This window comes from Hemitrygon akajei, chromosome 16 (assembly GCF_048418815.1).
Source record: "Hemitrygon akajei chromosome 16, sHemAka1.3, whole genome shotgun sequence".
NCBI lineage: Eukaryota > Metazoa > Chordata > Chondrichthyes > Myliobatiformes > Dasyatidae > Hemitrygon > Hemitrygon akajei.
In genome coordinates this window covers 27616799-27638254 of record NC_133139.1, presented here as the reverse complement: position 1 = coordinate 27638254, position 21456 = coordinate 27616799, and the positions used below count along the sequence as shown (strand labels likewise).

Sequence of the window (21456 nt, the reverse complement as noted above, 5' to 3'; positions counted from 1 at the left end):
TTCGTGTGCTGCTCCTGGGCATCAGGCCAGAGGGAACCCACTGAGGCTGGAGATTCATGCTGAGCGTTAGTCTCTTGCCTTGGACAACCTGACACCATCCCAAAGGGTTTCACGGCAGAACGCGTTCAAAAGCTGCAGAAGTAAAGCGTCAATGGGAACTGGTTAAGAGGAACAGAGACTCCCGTCACATCTGAGAAAGAAAATCCTTTCGAGAGTAACACAACTGAAAATTGCACTTATATACGTATTACTCTTAAAGTCGCAAAACATCACAAAGGACTTAGAATGAAGGTTATCAGGCATAATTTGATGCCAACTCAGGCAAGGCAGCATTAATGTAGGTGACTCAGTCAAAGGGCTAGCTTTTAGGAAAGGAGAGAGTTACCAGGGTAGCGTAGCAGTTAGCATGACGCTATTACAGATCGTGACGTCGGAGTTCAGATTTCATTTATGACGCCATCGTAAATCTTTGTAGATCCCTACTCTGAACACCGAGGTGTCCTCCCACAGCCCAAAGACCGACTAGTTAGTAGGTTAATTAGTCATTGTAGCTTGTCCTGTGATTAGGCCGAGGTTAAATAGGTGGAGTGCAGAGTGGTGTAGTTCATTGGGCCAGAAGGACTTGTCCCGCTCTGTATGTCTTAACAAATAATAAATGTAATAAAAGAGGTATAGAGAGCTAAAGGTAGGGAGGTGTAGAGATGGCGAGTAGTAGAGGCAGAAGGGGGTAGAGGTAGTGAGTGGTAGAGAAAGAGGGTGGCAGAGGGTAGAGGGGGTTGAGGTGTATAGAGGGGGATAGGGGTGTAGGGGGGTAGGGGTGTGGGGGGTGAGGGTGTGGGGGTAGGGGTGTAGAGGGGGGTAGGGTTGTAGGGGGGTAGGGAGGTGTAGAGGGGGGTAGAGTTGTAGGGGGGTAGGGAGGTGTAGAGGGGGGTAGGGGTGTAGAGTTTGATGTAGAGTGAAACTTAAGGTTGAACCCCTATGTCAGGGCTGAGAATGGAGAGGAGGAGAGGTAAGAGACAGGGGCTAAAGGTGATTGGGGGACTGAAGGGATTGCAGAGGGTAGGGAGGGTGTGTCGGGGGGGTGTCAAAGGATGACAGGCAGATCGATCCAGGTAGGGGAGGGGAAGGGGGTGGAGTTGGGAAAAAAGAACAATGGGGGAGGTAATAAAAAGGGACAGAGAGGGGGGGTGGGAGTGTGAAGGTGGAGATGGCCGCTGGATAGGGGTCGGCTGGTGTGATAAGGGGGGGGGTACACAGGGGCTGCCAGTTCTGGGATCTGATAAGTAAAAAAGATGATAATGGGAATCATAGTGCGGGGTGAAGAGCAGAAGGAACCAGGACCAGTTGGGGGAGGAGTGGGGAGGGGACAGAGGCGAAGGGTGAAAGGAATGGGTAGCAGATGGATGAAATTGCAAGGAAGAGTGGGATCAAAATCGGTGATGAGTGCTGGAGAGGGAATGAGAATCAGAATCAGGTTTAATATCACTGCCAGCTCTTTACCTTCCCCACTCCTCACCTATCACCTTCTGGTTATCCTTCTTCCACCCCTCCCCATCTTTTTATTCCTTTGTCTTCCCCCTTCCTTTCCAGTCCTGAAGAAAGGTTTTGGCCCGAAACATCGACTGTTCATTTATTTCCATGATGCCTCCTGCCCTGCTGAGTTCCTCCAAAATTTTGTGTGTGTTATTGAGAAATATGGTGTTTTTCAACATCGGTACATTACAATAAATAATAATAATAACTATAAATTACAAGTATACTGTATATAAAAATAATTAAGTTAAATAAGTACTGCAAAAAGGGAAAAATTACTGAGGTAGTGTTCATGGGTTCGCTGTCCATTCAGAAATCTGTTGGCAGAGGGGAAGAAGCTGTTCCCAAAACATTGCGAGTGTGGCTTCAGGCTCCTGTATCTCTTCCTTGATTGTAGAAATGAGAAGAGGGAACGTCCTGGGTGACTGGGGTCCTTTTTTGAGGCATTGCCTTTTGAAGGTGTCCCTGGAAGCTGGGGAGTCTAGTGTCCATGATGATGAAGCTGGCTGAGTTTACAACTTACTGCAGTTTTTCTGATCCTGTGCAGTGGTCCCTCCATGCCAGATGGTAATGCAACCCGTTAGAATCCTCTCCATGCTATATCTGTAGAAATTTGCAAGTGTCTTTGGTGACAAACCAATTCTCTTCAAACTCCTAATGAAATATAGCCATCATCATGCCTTCTTTGTATCTGTTCTCATATGTTGGGCCCAGGATAGATCCTCAGAGATGATGACACCCAGGAACCTGAAACTGCTCACCCTTTCCACTTCTGATCCCCCTCAATGAGGACTGGTGTGTGTTCCCTCGACTTCCCCTTCCTGAAGTCCACAATCAATTCCTTGGTCCTACTGATGCTGAGTGCAAGGTTGTTGGTGTGATAGCACTCAATTAGCTGACCTATCTCACTCCTGAACACCACCTTGTCACCATATGAAATTCTCCCAATACTAGCTGTGTTGTTGGTAAATTTGCAGAGGTGGTTGAGCTACACCTAGCCACATAATTGTGAGTGCAGAGAGAGTAGGGCAGGGGGCTAAGTACTCATTCCTGAGGTGTGCCAGTCGTGATGGTCAGCGAGGAAGAAATTCTATTTCTGACTGTGGTCTCCCAAGTATCCTGTTGCAGAGGCAAGTACAGAGACCCAGGTTTGGAGCTTGTTGATTAGAACTGAGGGTCTGATTGCGCTGAATGCTGAGCTGAATGCTTGTCAATAAACAGCAGCCTGACGTAGGTATTGCTATTGTCCAGATGATCCAAGGCCAGGTGGAGAGCATGTGAGGTTGCATCCACTGTAGACCTACTGTGGTGATAGGCAAATAGCAGCAGGTCCAGCCATGACCAACCTCGCAAAGCGCTTCATCACAGTAGATGGGAGTGCCTCTGGGCGACGGTCGGTGAGGCAGCTCACCCTGCTCTTCTTGGGCACTGGTATGACTGTTGCTCTTTTGTAGCAGCTGGGAACCTCGGACTGCAGCAGTGAGAGATTGACGGTCCTTGAACACTCCCGTCAGTTGGTTGGCACAGGTTTTCAGAGCCCCACCAGGTACACCATCACCTTGCGAGGGTTCACCCTCTTAAAAGACATTCTGACATTGGCTTCCAAGACAGGGATCACAGGGTCACACAGGTGCACTTTCATTCTCTTTGAAATCATACATAAAAGGCGTTGAACTCAGCTGGAAGTGAAGCATCACAGCCACTCATGACGTTTTGCTTTGTAGGAAGTAATGGCCTGCAAGCCCTTCCAGAGCTGATATGCATCCAGTTCTGTCTCTAACCTCAATCAAAATTATTTTAACCCTTAAGATAGCTTTCTGTAGCTCTTACCTGGACTTCTTGAATAGTTCTGAATCACTAGTCTTGAATGCCACAGATCTACCCCTCAGCAGTCTATGATTCTCCTGGCTTTTGGTTTGGGTATGTCCAGTATGTTCTCAAAGTTACACACTCACCCACGCAGGTCTTGATGATGTTGGTGATAACTATGGCATATTCTTCAGACTCAAAGATGAATCCCTGAATATTGTTCAGTCCACTGACTCAAGCTGTCTTTTAAATTCTTCTCTGCCTCCTTTGACCTTACCTCCTTGGTCCTCACTACTGGTACTGTAGTCTTTAGTCTCTGCCTATACACTGGGAAGTACAGCCGGGTGATTGGACTTTCCCAAGTGCGGGTGTGTGATGGCACAGTAGGCATTCATGATGGTGGTATATCAGTGGCTAGGTGCGTTGGCTGCTCTGGTTCCACAGGTGATAATGTTGGTGGTGGTTGTTCAGAGACTCCTTCAAGCCAGCCTGGTTGAAATCTCCTGCAATGATAGGGAAAGCATCAAGGAGTGCAGTTTCATGCCTGTTGATTATGTTGTTCAGCTCTCCTCTGCCTGCTTGACATTGGCCTGAGGTGGAATGGAATGTACACCACTACCAAGATGATGGTAGAAAACACCCTTGGCAGATAAGATGGACAACATTTAGCCATTAGATGCTCCAGTAGGGTGAGCAGAACCGAGACAGAACTGCAACGTTTATGCACCACGATGAGTTAATCAATTTCACCTCCTTTGCATTTAAGAGACTGAACTGTCCTGTTATTGCGGAGAATGCTGAAGCCATCAAGCTGCAGTGCTGCATCCAAAATGGCAAAGAATAGCCACGTTTCCATGAAGCATAGTACACAGCAGTCCCTGATGTCCCTCTGATACTGCAATCTTGCTCTGAGGTCTTCAATTTTATTTTCCAAAGAATGCACATTCAACAGCAGGATAGTTGGGAGTGGAAGTCTAAGGCTTCTGTGTTTCAATCGTATCTGTAAATCAGTATAGCATCTCTGCTTCTGTTTTCTCAAAGGGGTACAGCACTTGAGAACCAAGTCTGCCATCCAAAGTCTGTCGATTTTGAGTATGGTGCTGAGACCTTTCATTAGTTTTGTAGCCTGGGGAAAATTACACACACAGGACAACAAATACTTCTTCGGGTCTTTAATTCCTTTACCTGCTTTAGATGTTTTAATGCAGAAAGAGGGTATCGAAATAAAAATGCCAAAATGAATTTTAAAAAACACAGTTCCTGCTGTTACAATCTCAGCTTAATTTCGGACCATGCCCTTGTAACATATGCAGCATGAAAATAACTAAAACAAAATATACAAAATCAATACAGTAGTGTCAATTATTGGCTCATATGTGCTTAACTTTCAAACACATACGGGCTAAACCTTGAAACGAGTTCTCCTTGCTCACGTGGGCCGATAAGGAGCGTCACCCAATCTCACAATCCAGCGTTGATTAATTTTCTTGCAAAAATCTAAAGCATCCACACCAGGGAAAAGCACGCAAATGTCGTTCTCTCTAGAACATAGCAACTTTTTCTTTCTAAAAAAAATTATGATTTTATCTAGCGATACTTAGGTAAATACAGACTGTAAGTAAATAAAAGAATGATATTCAACGGTCACCTGGTTACGTTACGATTAGAAAGGAAGGCAGAAGTGTGAATAAGAAGATGGGACAGGTGCCCCTACTCCATCCTTTTCTCCTAAGGTCCACTCTCCTGTCCTATCAGATTGGGAAAGGGGACAAAATAAATACAGGCATATGCTAGAGGCCAAAACTGAAGAAGCTCAGAAATGTCCTGGAGTTAGAGCTTACGAGGACAATTGAGTCATGAAGGGATATGAAAACAAGGAGCCAACATAAGTTCTTGAGTGCTGAGGCAGTGGGTAGTTGGAAGCTGGTGTGTTAGCATTTTGGGAAGCTGATCTTTAGATGAATTTGGCTTTATAAGGCATGGAGCTGGGCAGGTCAGGCAGAGAATGTCTTTAGAATCCGCCTCTTTATAAGGCATGGAGCTGGGCAGGTCAGGCAGAGAATGTCTTTAGAATCCACCTCTTTCGCCTACCTCAATATTTCCTGATGTGGCTCGATGCAAATTTTTGTGCAGTATCTCTCGTATTAAATGTCATGCTTTGTAAATAATGTACAAGCCCTTCAGTTCTCTATGAAGAAATTAGTGGGAAGACATTGAGGCAATCAAGTGGAGTCGCTTGGTTTCAGAAAGCATCCAGCAGACCAATGGGATTGCTCAGTAGCCAGTGTCTGTATTGTGAAAACTATTCATGAACACAAGATATTTTGCAGATGCTGGAAATCCAGAGCAACACATACACAAAATGCTGGAGAAGCTCAGCAGGCTGGTCAGCATCTATGGAGAGGTACAAATCATCGATATTTTGGGCCAAGACCCGTCATTAAACTGGAAAGGAAGAGGGAAGAGGCCAGAGTAACAAGGTGGGGGGCAGAGGACCCTCTGTTGCCTCTAATCCTTCCCCTTCTCCTAAGGTCCACTCTCCTGTCCTATCAGATTCATTTTTCTTCAGCCCTTCGCGTTGTCCACCTATCACCTCCCAGTTTCACCTCACCTGGCTTCACCTATCATCTGCCAGCTTGTATTCCTTCCCCACCCCCTCACTTTCTTGTTCTGGCTTCTCCCCGCTTGCTTTCCTGTCCTGATGAAGGATCTGGGCCTTAAACATCATCCGTTTGTTCCTCTCCATGGATGCTGCCTGGCCTGCAGCGTTTTGTGTGTGTTGAAAACTGTCTACAGCATTCCTAATGCAAAACGAGCAAAATGCCTATTCTCCATGATTAAGATTTACTGCTGGCTCAATGTTTTATTGATGAAAAATACTTTAAAAATTATTGTCGAAGTACGCCTTCGGGCTTATTTTTCTACTTTGTTTTCTGATAATAAGATGCTACAAGAAGATTAATGTGCAACTGTCAGGCTCCTGCATCCAGGATGCGGTCAGTGAACTTCAACAAGAGGCATTTACTTTCACTATTAAAGAGTCTTCTGTGGATTTGGCCACAGACGCTAGCCAGCAAATTGAATTTCACCAGCTTTGACACATTAAGTGAACGCTGTGCTTAAACCCAATGCCAAATCAAATTGTGAAATTGGGACACCCTGCATTAAGAAAACACCATCACAAGTTAAGAGATGTTAAAACCTGACCTTCTGTTTCTTTCCCATTTGCTCAAAGGTTCATAAGTTCACTTTCATTATCAAAGTGTACGCAGAATACAAACTCTGAGATCTGTCTTCTCCACGTAGCCATAAAATATATAGGAGAAGCTGAAAGAACAACCCCGGTCCCCCTCCCGAAACAAAAAGAAAATTATACAGATCTCACAAACCCAAACACCCTCCGCAACCCCTCCCACGCACAAAAACTAACAGATCACCCACACGCAGAAACAACTAGAAGAACATCAAACGCCAAACTCCCAGCCCATAAGCTGGCAACAAGGAAGATATAGTGGGCAAACAGCAGCAATGGTGTTCACACTGGAAATGTGTTTGTGCTGCTAAGGTGAGGCTGTCATGGAGACGTTGGGGGAGTCGGATCTTGGAAAAGGGGAGGATAAAGGGGGACTTTGAGAAAGAGAGGTTAAGATCACCTTGGATTTCCCTGAATGTAGATGTCCTCCAGCCCCAATATTACATGACACTTCGAGGGCTTTATGAACTGCAGTTACAAGGTTACAGAAGCTTCAATATGTACCAAAGACCTTGTAGAAATAGAGATTATGGAGATTTACAAAATATCAAGGAGGTCATCTAAGTTTTATTACAGTAAATTTGACATACCTCTTTTAACTATGCACTGTAACAAAGGAAATGGTATGCATTTTCCGCAAAGCAAGCTCCCACAAACGTGGTAATGACCAGGTACTCTGTTTCAATGATATTGATCGAGAACTGGATTTTGGCCTTAAGTTAAAGTTAAAGAGATAATGTAAAGATTAGCTTTACTTGTCCACCATGCGTTGAAACATACTGTGAAAAGCATCGTTTGTGACATTGTTTTTGATGTGCTGGGGGCAGCCCTCAAGAGCCATCATCCTTCTGGCACCAACGTAGAATGCTCACAGCTTACTAACCCTGCATCTTGTGGGAGGAAACCCACACAGTCACGGGGATGAACGTACAAATTACATATATGTCACCGTATACAAGCTTGAGATTCATTTTCTTGCGGGCCTACTCAATAAATCCAACAACCTTAATGGAATCAGTGAAAAACTGCGCCAACCACGCAGACAACCGCTGTGCAAAAGACAGCAAACTGTGCAAATACAAAAGTAAATAAATAAATAAGCAAGCAGTAAATATTGAGAGCATGGGATGAAAAGTCTTTGAAAGTGAGCACGTAGTTTGTGGGAACAGTTCAGTGATGGGGCAAGTGAAGTTATTCCCTCTGCCTCAGGGGACTCATGGTTGAGGGGTAATAACTGTTCCTGAACCTGGTGGTGCTTGTCCTGAGGCTCCTGTGCCTTCTTTCTGATGGCAGCAGCAAGAAGAAAGTATGGTCCCATTACAGGCATTAGCAGGAATTGAACCCCTACCCTCCAATCGCAGGCACTATAGTAACGTTACGCTAACTACTACGCTCTAGTGTTCATTGGATTCATGGAAAAGGGCTTTATTTTGAAGCATGGTTCCTTTGAGTGAATTCAAAGGCAACACGAGTGAATCTGCAGATGCTGGAAATAAATAAAAACACAAAATGCTGGCAAAACTCAGCAGGCCAGACAGCATCTATGGGAGTGAGCAGCTTTCTCCAAGTACAGCAATGCCAGCTAGACTTCTGTGCTCATCTCGTTTGAGGTTTGAATGTACCAACTTCTGAACTCAAGGAAATAGTGCTACATGCCAAGCCAGAGATTACCCTGACGTGTGTGACCTGAAAGGCAGCAGAAGCTGCGCCCATGGGATTAGTGTCCTAGAACGTTGAAGAGATCTCAGCTAGAGCCACCGTGAAGACACTTGCAGCTGACATAAAAATCAGCCTGCGATTGACAAGAGAAAGATAGCTGTAGACCAATCAGGTAGGCTGTAGAGAGGCAAATGGAATTCAGTGTAGGGAAGTGAGAGGTAGTGCATTTGTGGAATATACAGAATGAAGTAAGAGGTTCTGCAAATCTTTCATAGAGTCTTTGAAGGGATGTTGTGTCAAATTTTGGACTCAACGATTTTGTAAGTTGTTGCAGCGGGTAAAGAAGAGGTTAATTTGAAGAATACAGGCATATGAGGGAAAATGGAGCAGTCAATGTTTCATTTTTTTCCTGAGCATTTGGAAAACAAACAGTTTTGGTAGACAAGGCAAGGAAAAACGGTTACCAGCTGTAGAAAGATCTGTAAGTAGAGGCTGTTGTCACTAGCAATGAAACAAATGGCATGGAGAATGTTTTTTAAGCGGAACGGTAACCTGCAGTGCTCTGTATGAAACTAGTTCAACAGCAATTTCCAAAAGGAGTTTTGATGAAGGATTTTAGCCTGAAATTCCCTCTGCAGATGCTGTCACCGGGAAACACAAAAGGGAGCTGGATAAGTTGAAAGGGGGAAAATGGATGACTCTTGGGAAAGCAAGCAGAGGAACTAATTAGATAGCTCTTTGAAAGAGCTAGCATTGACACGATGGGCTGGCTGGCCTCCCACTGTGTTGTGATCATCAGTGATAAATTCCATGATAGCAGTAGAGTTCCTGCATGAACCTATGGGGATATGGTTAACTGCACCTTTGATGCACTAGCTAGAGCGCAGAGTGCACATAGAGGCACCACAGTCTAAGTCAGCCAGTGGCTTTGGCTGGTTCTGACAGAGTAAAGAAAGGGTTAAAGGTCAGGTTCCGCCAGGATGGGACCCTACTCCCTCAATTCCGCGGCTCCCGATGCCACCCACAAAACAGAGTTAATTACTGAGAACAGCACCTAGTATCCCACTCGGGGAATGGGTGCCTACATTAGATTCACCATGGCAACTCTGAGTGAGACTGAGAGAAAGCCTCTTCTCATTTACTCATTCTCTCAGAATATGGAAATCGCTGGCGATGCCAGCATTTGTTGCCCATTCCTAATTGCCCTTGATTTGAGAAGGCAGCTAAAAATTAACTACATTGTTGAGTCTGGAGGTCCATGAAGCCTGGACCAGACAGGGGTGTTGTATTCCTATCCTGAATCAGATAGGTTTTTATAACAATCTGATAGGTTCATGACTAGTGTTTTTTAAATTTAATTTATTTAGTTACATAACCATAACTTCCAGCTGCCTTGATAGGATTCAAACTTAGATCAATGGCCCAGAGCTCTAGCGCCTTTTCCATTTACCAAATGCCTCCGCTTTGAATTCTAAGTCCATTGGATCTCTAAAGGATCAATAGCTCTCTAAAGACTTCCATCCGCTTGTGACTGGAAGAGTAATCATGCCAAGGTGCCCAATGGAAGTTCCAATCTGGTCATCTCCTCATGACCGTCCATCCTACCCCACTCCATACAAAGTCACCCGAAGATTCAACGTTCAGAAGTACCCAACAGAAAAGCTTCATGTGAGAGGAGTTGTACTGTTGGCGCTTGTTCAATGTTCCTTTACCCCATGTCTTGTCTTATTAATTCTGTGATGTGATTTTTGTCCTTTTTTTTCTGTTTTGCTAACTCAATGCAGAGGCCAGAAGTAAGTTGTGTTTGATTTTATTATATTATATTTCCTTTTGCATGTTAAATTGGGGTGCAATGGTTACAAGTGTGTGTGTGTGCGTGTGTGTGTGTGTGTGTGTGTGTGTGTGTGTGTGTGTGTGTGTGTGTGTGTGTGTGTGTGTGTGTGTGTGTGTGTGTGTGTGTGTGTGTGTTATATGCGACTGTAGTTCCCATGTGGCCTGTGTGTCTGACCTCACCATCCCTAGCCTGACCTGTTTGTACACAGGGCCTGCTCTGCCCTGTCAGAATGTTCACTCTTGTGTTGCCGATGTTCCTGAAAACCCAAAAGACTGAACACAAAGTTTGAAATGATTTCAAAGTTTGGAAACAACAAAAAGGGATGGCAATGAGTAAGGAGTTGGAGATTACATCCTGAAGTAGAGAGGAGAACAAGAGGGAAGAGGAGGCTTGAATACAGCATTGACCTGCTGGGTTGAACGGCCTATCCTGTCCATCATAGTGGCCCAGCAGTCGTGGTTGCCCATCTGCAAAGAGCAGTAGATGGCTGCTTATGTTGGTGGTGGGATAGGGGACAATCATAAACATAGGTAGAGTCTGCTGGTATAATCTGTTATTGTCCAATAAATCTCCATCAGGCCCAATTTGGCTTTCTCCAACAGGCCTCTCGCTACCTCCATAACCTTTTCTCCTCGGTGATCTCTTGTGCTCAGTGTGGATAGTCTCCAACTCTTGTCAACATCGAGCACGAAGCATGGAAAGAGTTAATCAGTCAATCAGGCGCGAACTCGGGTACGACATCACAAAGCAGGCTTTGGCTGATTGCTTCAGGGACAAATGCTGCAGTGCCTGAGCCTTGTCTTCATTTCTGCATGGTGTACTCAGAATTATTCAGCTTAAAATTAATGCTCTGTTTCCCACACAGATTGAGAGGTGTTAAGATGGAGCAGAGGAAGTTAAATGACCAAGCAAACACATTGGTGGATCTAGCCAAGGTTGGTAAAGCAGTGATGTGTACAAAATTTCTGGCAAGAGAGGACTACCAGCATTAGGATTACCATCTTGAGTTTGAACCCCAATACCAACATGGCAGTTGGAACTTACAAATTCTCGCAATTGAGTAAACCTGCGATAAAAAGTAGACTCACTAATCCTGACCGTATTGGCACTGAAACGTATCTATTTCATTAATGTCCTTTTGGGGAGGAGAACTGATGTCCTTACACAGTTTAGCCTGTACAGACGTAGACTTGATGCTACAACGAGGAATCAAGGACGTTTGTAATGTATCTGATAGACTAACCTGCTGACCATACCTGCTTTGCATCTGTAAGTGACTTCAGTCTGAAACAAACATTATTGGCTCCTCATGTCCCACTGAAACCACCACTTGGTTCGACAAAATGGCAGCTCACCACCACCACCACTTCAAGTTAACAAGCTCAAGTTATTTTTTTTAACGTAGTTCCCAGAAATTTGAAATAAAATCAGAAGATGCTGAAAAGCACTCCGCAAGTTAGGCAACATTTGTGGAAGTACAGCGTTAACATTGAAACACTTTGTTAGAACTTCTGGCTGAGTGTTCCCAGCATTTTGTGTTTTAATTTCTGGGCCAGAACTGTCTTGCTAGCGGTACACACAGCCAGATAAGGATAGTAGCAACTCTGACATAGGCCAGGGGGAAATCACAAAAGGGGAGAACTTCTGGGGGCAGAATTCCTTCTAAATCAGGCATTTCTGGAAGCACTGACACATCGAAGATTCAAAGTACGTTTATTCTCAAAGTATGTATGCAGTATTCAACCCTGAGATTTGTCTTTTGTTTTTGTCTGATGTTTTTTGCAGGGAAAACTTGTCCATTTCTCTGGCGACGTTCTCCTGACCTGTGTTTCTTTCTTGCTCCCCTGATAGACACAGAACGTGATGTACGACATCCTGTCGGAGCTGCAGGAGAAGAACGAAGACTTGGAGAAACGGATTGTCACGCTGGAGACCAAACTGGACTCGCTGACTGCCAGCCTGCAAGCTTTGCCCGGACTGATCACCCAGGCCATCGGCCAGCAGCAGCGAGACTTCTTTGAGACTCACTCGCACAGGTTTAAACCCGTCACTTATAGCTCGGAGAGGTCGTGGACGCCAACGCGGCGGCGCCGATCGCCATCGACAGCACCACATACATCTTCTGACAGCAGCTAGGAGCTCGCAGAAGTAAATGATCTGATCTCACTTGGCCATTGTGTGGCTTCCAATGTTAGCTTTTATCTATAAAGCCATCTCTATTTATAAGTTTGGTTTTAGGACACCAGAGTGATGCTGCGGATTACCATTAATATTTAAAAGGGTAAAGCAGCTCCCAAGGCTTGTGCCAAGGGGTTTGGGCCAGTATATAGGTTGAAGCCATCTCCCTTAAGATCTCTCTTCCTCCTCTCTGACCTTTCCTTCCCTCTCTTACTCACTAACACACAAAGCAGTTTTGTCTCTCCAGCGACAAGCAATATAATCTATCAGCAAGGTTTTTCTTTGCTGTTCATCCCAGTGCCATCGTCCAGCCTTGTGCAAGACCTTTACTTTGAGGACCCATGACTGTGAATAATTGGGATTGTTTAGACATGGACTGTTGGAAGATAGCATTGCTCTGGCAAGATCCAGCTTTCCTTTCTGGAATCTATCCCATTTATAGGGCTCGATAGGCTTTAGGAAGTACTTAATTTTGGTGGGTGATTGTGGCTTGGGCAGTTAGTTTGTGAGTTCAGTGTTGTGTCAGGACAGCTTTGCTTCTCGACCTGTAGTTCCTGCATCCTGTGATTGGATTTCCATAGTAGAGAGTGGGTAAATCTCCATTCTTGAGCAGAGCTGAGCCAGTGCAGGGCATCTTGGATCTGCAGATTGAGTTCAAAAGGATCTTAGCTGAAGTAGGACCTGTGTTTGGACCTCAGCAGCCCCCAAGGATTAGCCAAGGCTCCTTCTCTCAATCATGGACCAAGTGCCAGTGGCCACTGGAGAGAGAAAAGATGTGATATCTCTCAGGCCAAGCCCAAAGAGCCAGTCTACACTGGAGTTACAACACTGACAGGAACTTCCATTTATATAACAGCTTTAACATAACAATATACACAAAGGTGCTTCACTGGGGCATTCAAAAACAATCTTTACATTGACCCACATAAAGAGAGATATCCGGACCTGTGACCAGTAGCTTGATCAAAGAGGAGGTGAATTGGACCAAGAGGTTTTGGATGGACGTTCCAGAGCTCACAGTCGAGGCATAGCCACTAGTGTGGAGAGGGTGATCAGGAGGGGCACAGGAGTCCATGGGGCCAAGGTTGTATGCGGACTGGAAATGGCCACGGAGATAGAAGCAAAGGGAGACTTTGCATGTATTTGAAAGCAAGGTTGAAGATGTTCAAATTGAAGTGTTGTTAGACTAGATGGGTGATGGGTGAACAGGATCATCTTGTACTTAGAAATTATACTAAGTTAGACTATTTGCAGAGTTAGCAAGGGCTTGCTCAGATTTAGTACATAGTGTGAAAACTCTTCAGCAGTGTAGTGACTTTCTATCATATCCATTGATTTTTCATCAGAGACTGGTTCCTTCTGGCTTTCCAATTTTCAATGACTGATTTCCCTCACTATGGTCTTGAGAAAGGAGAAACAGGGCAGTAACCTAGACAATCGGTACAGTCTGGAGTTCATGTAAGTACCAGTACTTATTGTTAACTGCTGCTGGACTTTGCCCCTTGTTTGATAGACTTCGAGACCAAAGGAATAGAAAACACAGAGGTCATAACAGCAACAGCAAACTCTCAGACAATTCTGTACTCTTATGCTGGGATTGCAGGCTAACCAAGAGTTTGGTAAAGTCAATGATCAGAAAGGGGAACAGTTTTAGAAGTGTAGATGTGTGTTGGTCATCTCCTGGGAGCTAGAGTAATAACGTCAACACCAACAGTGGTTTATCCCAACTCAGGAGGTTGTGCCCAAAAGGTTTGGGAGGATGCCAGAATAAGAAATGGGTGTTACAGTAGCACTGGAATCTAATTGTTAAAAGAAAACCCGACATGGGATATCCTTGGGTCCAAGGGCTATGGAACATTGGTTCATTTTTACTATAGCAAACTCTAAATATCAGTGATAAAAGAAGAAAAAAAGAAGCAAGCACGAGGAAATCTGCAGATGCTGGAAATTCAAACAACAACACACACAAAATGCTGGTGGAACACAGCATTTTGTGTGTGTTGTTGTTTAAAAGGACAACAACACAGTGCATCCGTTTGGGACTCACTGTGAAAAAAGCCAATTCTTCCTCTGTAGCAATGGTCATCAGCCTTTCCCCATCCAAACCTCAGCAGCTCCTCAGTCAACCCAATGAAAAGGCTGCCTGCCCACACAAAGTGAGGAAGTGAACACTTTGCCAATTGTTTCCACACCTTTCCCTCTTTGCTATACCAAATCATCAGCTCCTCCCCTTCCATTCAACTCAATCTCACCGTCCTTCCCTTATCACTGGGACCACTTTAACTACCCGATATCTCACCCTCCCACCCTTTATCTCCCTTTTCCCCCACTCCATCCCATATCAGACTTTATTCCTCCTCCTTCCTCGTCACCTTACCTCCCCAAGACCCCTTTCTCCTGTCACACCAGTTTCTTTTCCTATTTGCCCCCCCTCCCACAACCCCCAACCTCCTACTCTGGTCAGTGCTGCAGCCTCCATTGATACTGGCATGAAGGTATTTTGACCCTGCTGTCAATCAGTCCATTGTGACCAATGAAAACTCAAATTGGCCTGCAGCTGGGGTCAGAGGTCACCTCCAATAAAATATCAATGCTCAATAAAGTCCCAAATGTCTGATTAACTGGCTCAATGTGTTTACTGCCTTACCCGAGAATGTGTATATTAGAAAAGACCAAAACCTAATGATAGTGACTTCCTGTGAGAGGTTTTACCAAATCGATTTCTTTCTTAATAATTGTGTCTTATTTAATTTTAAAGCTTAAATTTAATTTAAGGAGGAAAACTCCCACACAATGTTCCCAGAAAGAATCTGTACCTAGAGACACATATGTCATCACATTAGTGAGATCATTTGGATCAGGTCAATGACATCATCGTGCAAGGAGTAAAATTTTAGCCCTCATTTCGTTCTGTGGAAGTAAACAGGAAACGGCAATCACTTCATAACTGTCAGTTTCACTTACATAGTATTGCAAAGTATCCCGTGATGTTTTATCAAGCGGCATTGAGCCTAGACAGGTGACCTAAAGCTTGGACGTAGCGTTAGATTTTAAGGAGTGGCTTAAAGAACGAAAGGAAATGTTTAGGGCAGGAATTCCGGAGCTTGGAACCTTGGCATCTGAAGAAATGGGCGCCACTGGTGGAGATGTGGAAACTGGGAGTTAACACGCTTGTCATTTCGGAGGGTGGGAAGAGGAGGATCTGATTACAGGATTGAAAAGCAGGTGTTGGCGGACAAGGACAAGGTGTGAGTACAGGGGTGGGGAGAACATGACAAATAGGTATTTAAGGTGCTGAAAGAAAGGCAAAATAAATAGATATTCAGCAGGTCAGGTATGGAGGGAGACAGAGGGCTGACATTGTTGATGGTGACTTTTGATCAGGACAGTACAAGTTAGGACTTTGGCTACAGAATTTTGGGGAGGTGGAAGGCAGCTGGTCAGGAGTGTGATGAAATAGTCCGGTCTGCCCGAATGAAGCGATTCCGGATGTGTTGTCAAATGGACGAATGTTAGGCCATTGAAAGCTGAGTCCAGGCTACAGGTTGCAAAGGCTTTGCCAACTGACAAGCTGAGGCAGGAGCATAGTCGGGCAGCGGGGTAGAGTGGGGCCATGCAGCCATGGTGACGGAGAGGGTGTGAGGTCAGCTGCTTATTTCTTAAGGCCAAGGTTGTCAAGAATCTTGAGCAAAAAAAACAACAACATGCAGGAGGATCTCATGGAGACACGCATGAGATTCAGGCAGGCAGGTCCCCGGGGTTCAGGCACTGAGGAGCGAAATTGTCAGGCGATATTTCAGCTCGAGACCCTCCATTTGGATGAAGAGCTGTCCAGATGAAGCGTGTCAACCCAAAACATTAACTGTCCATTTCTCTCCATGGATGCTGCCTGACCCACTGAGTTCCTCCACCATTTTGTGTTTTTAATTCAAATTCCAGCAGTTGCAGTCTCTTCTGCCTCTATTTTGTTAAGAATCTGGTCCTAGTAGACAAAGAGGCTGTAGAGAGGAATGGAGGTATTGGTAGATGATGGAATTTGTGGCAGGGTCATTGTTTTAAACTGTACCATGGCCCTAATTGATAATTATAGCAAGATGAAGGTCCTATTTTGTTGATCTGATAATCCAGAAGAAGTAAATTCAAATTTTATCAGTTTGGAAATTTGAATTCCCCACTTGAAGGAACCCAGCAAATAGAAAGCTGCTCTCCATAAAGGCAGGTAGGATTTTCCTAATTATAACCCACCGGGTTCACCCAGGGCCCTCAAGAAATCTGCCCTCCTATCCTGCTGACTCCACCCCACACAGTTACCCCTTATTTGCCCTCTGAAGAGGCCCAGCAAACCAGTCGTGCAATAAATGATTACCTTGACAGTGATGCACCCATCCCGAGAATGAATAGTTAAAAGGAGGACCACATTGACAGTCCCCTGAAAAAATGCCATCCCAGTGCAAAATCTTCCAAACCATGCTACGTCCCGCGGTCAGAGTGGCAGGTAAGCAATGAAAGCTACCGTAATGAACTTGTAATTATTGATTGCTCGGGGGGAATAACTGTCACTGGGTCCTCTGGAGCTTGTGACCATGAACTGTGTAAATAATTGTGAGTTTATCATTGAATGTACATTTTTTAAATCCTTTGCTTGTTTTCCTGAGTTTTAACAATGTTCGAAATAAAAGAACACGTTTTTTTACCGATTTTCCTCAATGTTACATGGGATCCTTTCGGCCTGTGGCTGTTCCGGTTTGTAAGTAATCCCACTGCTTCAGCAGGAAGAGTAACTCCCGGGAGGTCTGCAAATTAAATTGGCAATAATAAACGGTCTATGTATTTGTTTGTCTGTGGTTAATTTTAAAAAAAGTCCATTGCTTGTCTCCATTCATGCAATGGAACGGGTAGTAGATCTGCTGCTTCACCTGCAGTCACGTGGATTTAGACCTGACATCAGGTTCTGTCTGTGTGGAGTTTGCACAGCCTCCCTGTGAGCGCATGGGGCTCCCTCGAGGAGCTCCAATTTTCTCACAGATCCCTGTGATGCCAGGGCTGATAGTTTAATTGGCCAATATAATTGAGAGGTAGAGTCTGTGGGGCGAGGGGAGTCAATTATTGGAGAGTATGGAGATTAAATAAAAAAAGATTAGTATTAGTGCACACAGATGGCTGGCATGGAAGGGTCTATCTCAATGCTGTTAAGAACTGAGAGAAAGTTTATCATCTGACCTCGCTTGCTCTTTTCCTCCTTCCTGTCTCTTCTATGAATGTTCTTCACACTGAACCCCCCACCCGCTAAATTTCCCCACGCTACCTGAGCATCGATTTGCTTGCCAGCAAGAGTTGGTCCCTATATAACACCTAAAGCAGAGTGTGACATCCAAGATGCTTCGTGGCAGTGTTAGAAGAATTCAATGCCAAGTCACATAGTTGGCTGAGGAGCTCGGTTTCGTAGACTATGTTGAAGGACGAGGGAGAAACGGAGTGATAAGGGGGGAATTCCAGAGAGATTAGCAAAGGAATTCCAGGGCTTTGAAAGATTAGGGAGGGAATCCCAGTGTATTGAGAGATTAGGGAGTGATCCTGGAGGGAATTCCACAAGTTTGGGCCTCAGCAGCTGAAGATTCAGCTAACAAAAAAAAATCAGGAGTGCAGAGATTTCAAAAGATTATGGGAGGTTACCGGGATATGGAGGGTAAGGGGCAGCAGCAATATTTTCTCCCTGTTGCATCTTCCGAGATATTTCTTTGAAGTGTTGAGTGAGACATGAGTATCGGCTGTGATAGTGGGAATAACTCCCTGTTCTCCCTGTCTTCCTTCTACCCGAGAGAACAAACATTGCTGAGGTTTGATGCTCCATCTTGCAGTGCAGGCCTCCATTGATAACCTACCAGCCTGTGAGCTTTGTGCTCAGGTCTCGAATAAAAACCACGAACTGCCGTCGTGAACAGACCAGGAGAAACCTTCCATCCCTCACTCCGCCTTCCCCTGCTAGTGTCGGCTGGGGTTGCTCACGTTATCGCGAGAGCCAGCCCCAAGTACGTGACTCAGATGCAGCTCGCTGCAGCAGCATCGATTTCACACTGAGGGGACCCTGCGCCCTTATCTGTGCCATTAGTGGGAGCATCCATCATGCACCACACAGGAAAACCATGCTCCAACCCCCGCAGCGAAAGGAAGAAAATGCCAGGCTGTGAGACCATGTCCTGCAGGCGAATGACAATATTGCGATTTGTTTAGCAAGAATAATACAAACACAGCTTACATTAACTCAAGATAAAATTCAGGCTCCTATATACAACATAATACTGAGGAAACACTGGCGTGTTAGAGGCCCCACGTTTCGGATGAGACTATAAACCCAAGGTCTCAGTACATATAAATGATGCACTGTTCACTACCCAGAGATGAAAAGCAAAGTTCTCTCTTGCATCCAGCTCCCCCAACTAACATCACATATTACCCGATCACTATTTAATCAATGTGGGCGGGATTTTGCTGTGGATCAATCAGCTCTGTATTTCCTTCATTATAATATTGTCACAGAGCACTACAGCACAGGAAAAGGGATTTTGGCCGATATAGTCGATGCTGAACTGTATTGTAGAAAGTGCCATTGACCGGCACGTGGCCCATGTCCCTCCACACCCTTCCCACCCATGCCTTTGTCCAAACTTCTCTTAAATGTTCTAATTGAATCTGCATCCATCACCTCTGCTGACAGCTCATTCCACCCTCACAATCAATCTCTAAGTGACGAAGATCACCCTCGGGTTCCGTTTAAATACTTCACCTTTTACCCTTAACCTATGACCTCTCGTTCTAGCATCACCCAACCTCAGTGGGAAAAGCCTTCTTGCATTTACCCCTCATAATTTTGCATGGATTTACCTCCATCAAATCTCCTATCATTCTCCTACGCTCCAGGGGGAAAAGTCCTAACATACTCAACCTTTCCTTATACCTGGGGCGGGAGCACTTCAAAATGTATTTCATTGACTATGAAGCATTTGGATCTTCCTGACACCCCAAATATATCTGGACTCCAAAATTGATATGGACTGTTAAGGCTCCATAATTTGCTGAATCTTTCCCCTTACTTTTTTCAGCTGAAATCATGCCAAGGGAGCTTTCTACCTAACTACTGTTCTACCTGTCCTGGGAATAGAAAATTATATTCTTTCTCCAACTCTTCTTCCTATGGCCTTTTATTTCCAGCTCCTGATCTTCTCCATGCACTCTTTTCTTTTAAAACGGTGTTAATTATTTTTAAAAAACTTAAATCAAGATGTTATTCCTGGTGTCCGGAATGGCTGCTAGTCGCAGAAGACCACTAGTGAATCAGTGGGCACTGCGTGGTTCAGTTCTAGAGACACATTGGCACAAACATTCCCTCAGTAGATGGGCATCCTGACCATCTGTTGCCTAGATATGTAAATGGCCATCTTTGCCCAGCCCAGGAGAAGACCGTCCCTCCTACTGGCGCCCAAGGATCAGTAATGTTAAATTAAATTAGAACTGCTAAAAGAGGAGGGAAAACAATGGCGTGGTTTTCATGGGTTCAAAGTCCATTCAGAAATCAGATGGCAGAGGAGAAGAAACTGTTCCTGAATCATTGAGTGTGTGCCTTCAGGCTCCTGACCTCCTCCCTGATCGTAGCAATGAGAAGAGGGCCTGTCCTGGGTGATGGGGGTCCTTAATGATGGAGACCGCCCTTTTGAGGCATCGCTCCTCGAAGATGTCCGGGATGCTGGGGAGGCTGGAGTTGACTGAGTTTTCTGTGCAGTTGATGCACCATCAATAACTCTTCGAGATGGGAGGCGAACGATAGTCTTTTATTAGCTGCAAGAGACCACCACACATCATCCTGGAGACTGAGGGGGAGCAGTGCCTCCAACCGCCTTTATCCAGGGGTCTGTGGGAGGAGCCACAGGAGCAGTCAGCGGGGGGTCTGTGGGAGGAGCCACAGGAGCTGTCAGCAGGGGTCAGTGGGAGGAGCCACAGGAGCAGTCAGCGGGGGGTCTGTGGGAGGAGCCACAGGAGGAGTCAGCAGGGGTCTGTGGGAGGAGCCACAGGAGCAGTCAGCGGGGGTCTGTGGGAGGAGCCACAGGAGCAGTCCAGACAGGTATATGTAGTTCACCACAGCAGTGCACCCTGGGAACCTGTGCAACCCACTCCAGCCCAATGGAAGGTGTATAGGGAAAGGAACCTCAAGTTGTGCGACCTGCACTGACATCCCCGCAGAGAGAGAGAGGAGACAGGATTGTGGCTGAGAAAAGAAGGGAAAGGGCAAAGGTCATTGCCACAGCTCTTGTATTAGTGTATTCAAATGGATCTGTAACAGTATGAGGCATCTTTACGTAGGTCACCTGGGTGAAAGGTGTCCTTTGTCAATATGATTGTAAAATGGCCTTCCTTCCTTCCCCCCTCAGCACCATAAAAAACACATTCTCTCTCTTTCTCTCTCTCTCTCTGTATATATATATATATATATATATATATTCCCTCCCCCTCCCCTCCTCCTCCACTCTCCACCCTCCTCTCTCCATCCCCCTCCTCTCTCGCCCCTCTCTCTCCATCTCTTAGTCTCCCCCTCATTCTCTCTCTCCCTCTCCCCTTCTCCCCCTCACCCTCTCTCTGTCCCTCCCTTCCCCTCTCCCTCTCACACTTCCCCTCCCCTTATCCCCTTCTTCTGCTCTCCTTCTCTCTCTCTCCTCCTTTCCCTCTCCTCTCTTTCCCTCTATCTCCCTCTTTCTCTCTCTCCCCTTTCTCCTCTATCTCTTTCCCTCCACCTCTTTCCCTCCACCTTTACCTTTCCCCTTCTCCCCTTCCTCTGTCTCTCTCTCCTCTCTCTCTCCTCTCTCTGCCTCTCCCTCTCCCTCTCTCCCCTTTCTCTCTCTCTCTCCTTCTCTCTCACCCTCTCCCTCTCTTGAATGTGCCCAGGCCCTGAAACTGTTTGATAGGGCCAGTGCTTCACTGACGAATTATCCAATAAAAAATTGATGCTAAATAATTAAAGGAGATATTAGGACTAGTGTCCTCACATTCGTTAGAAAAGGTAAGTTTTAATAGAGGAGAAGTGATGAAAAGGGAAAAGATGGGGTGGGGGGTGACTTCCAGAGTTTGGGGCCTTGGCAGCTGAAGCCATAGCCACTGGAGGTGTAGTGATTGAATTCTGGTATGAAATTTGAGGCACTGA

General features: G+C 45.4%; 1 protein-coding gene across 3 annotated transcripts in view; it reads left to right on the top strand.

Moving 5' to 3' along the window:
- LOC140739888 (small conductance calcium-activated potassium channel protein 2-like) overlaps positions 1-17094 on the top strand; it is a 117006-nt gene extending 99912 nt beyond the window's left edge. For all 3 annotated transcript variants that reach the window (XM_073068525.1, XM_073068523.1, XM_073068526.1), the window contains 2 exons: positions 10954-11023; positions 11940-17094. In XM_073068525.1, the coding sequence (XP_072924626.1) occupies positions 10954-11023; positions 11940-12224 (355 nt within the window). In that variant the 3' untranslated portion in view covers positions 12225-17094. The remainder of the gene's footprint in view (positions 1-10953; positions 11024-11939) is intronic.
- The last annotated feature ends 4362 nt before the right edge of the window (positions 17095-21456 follow it).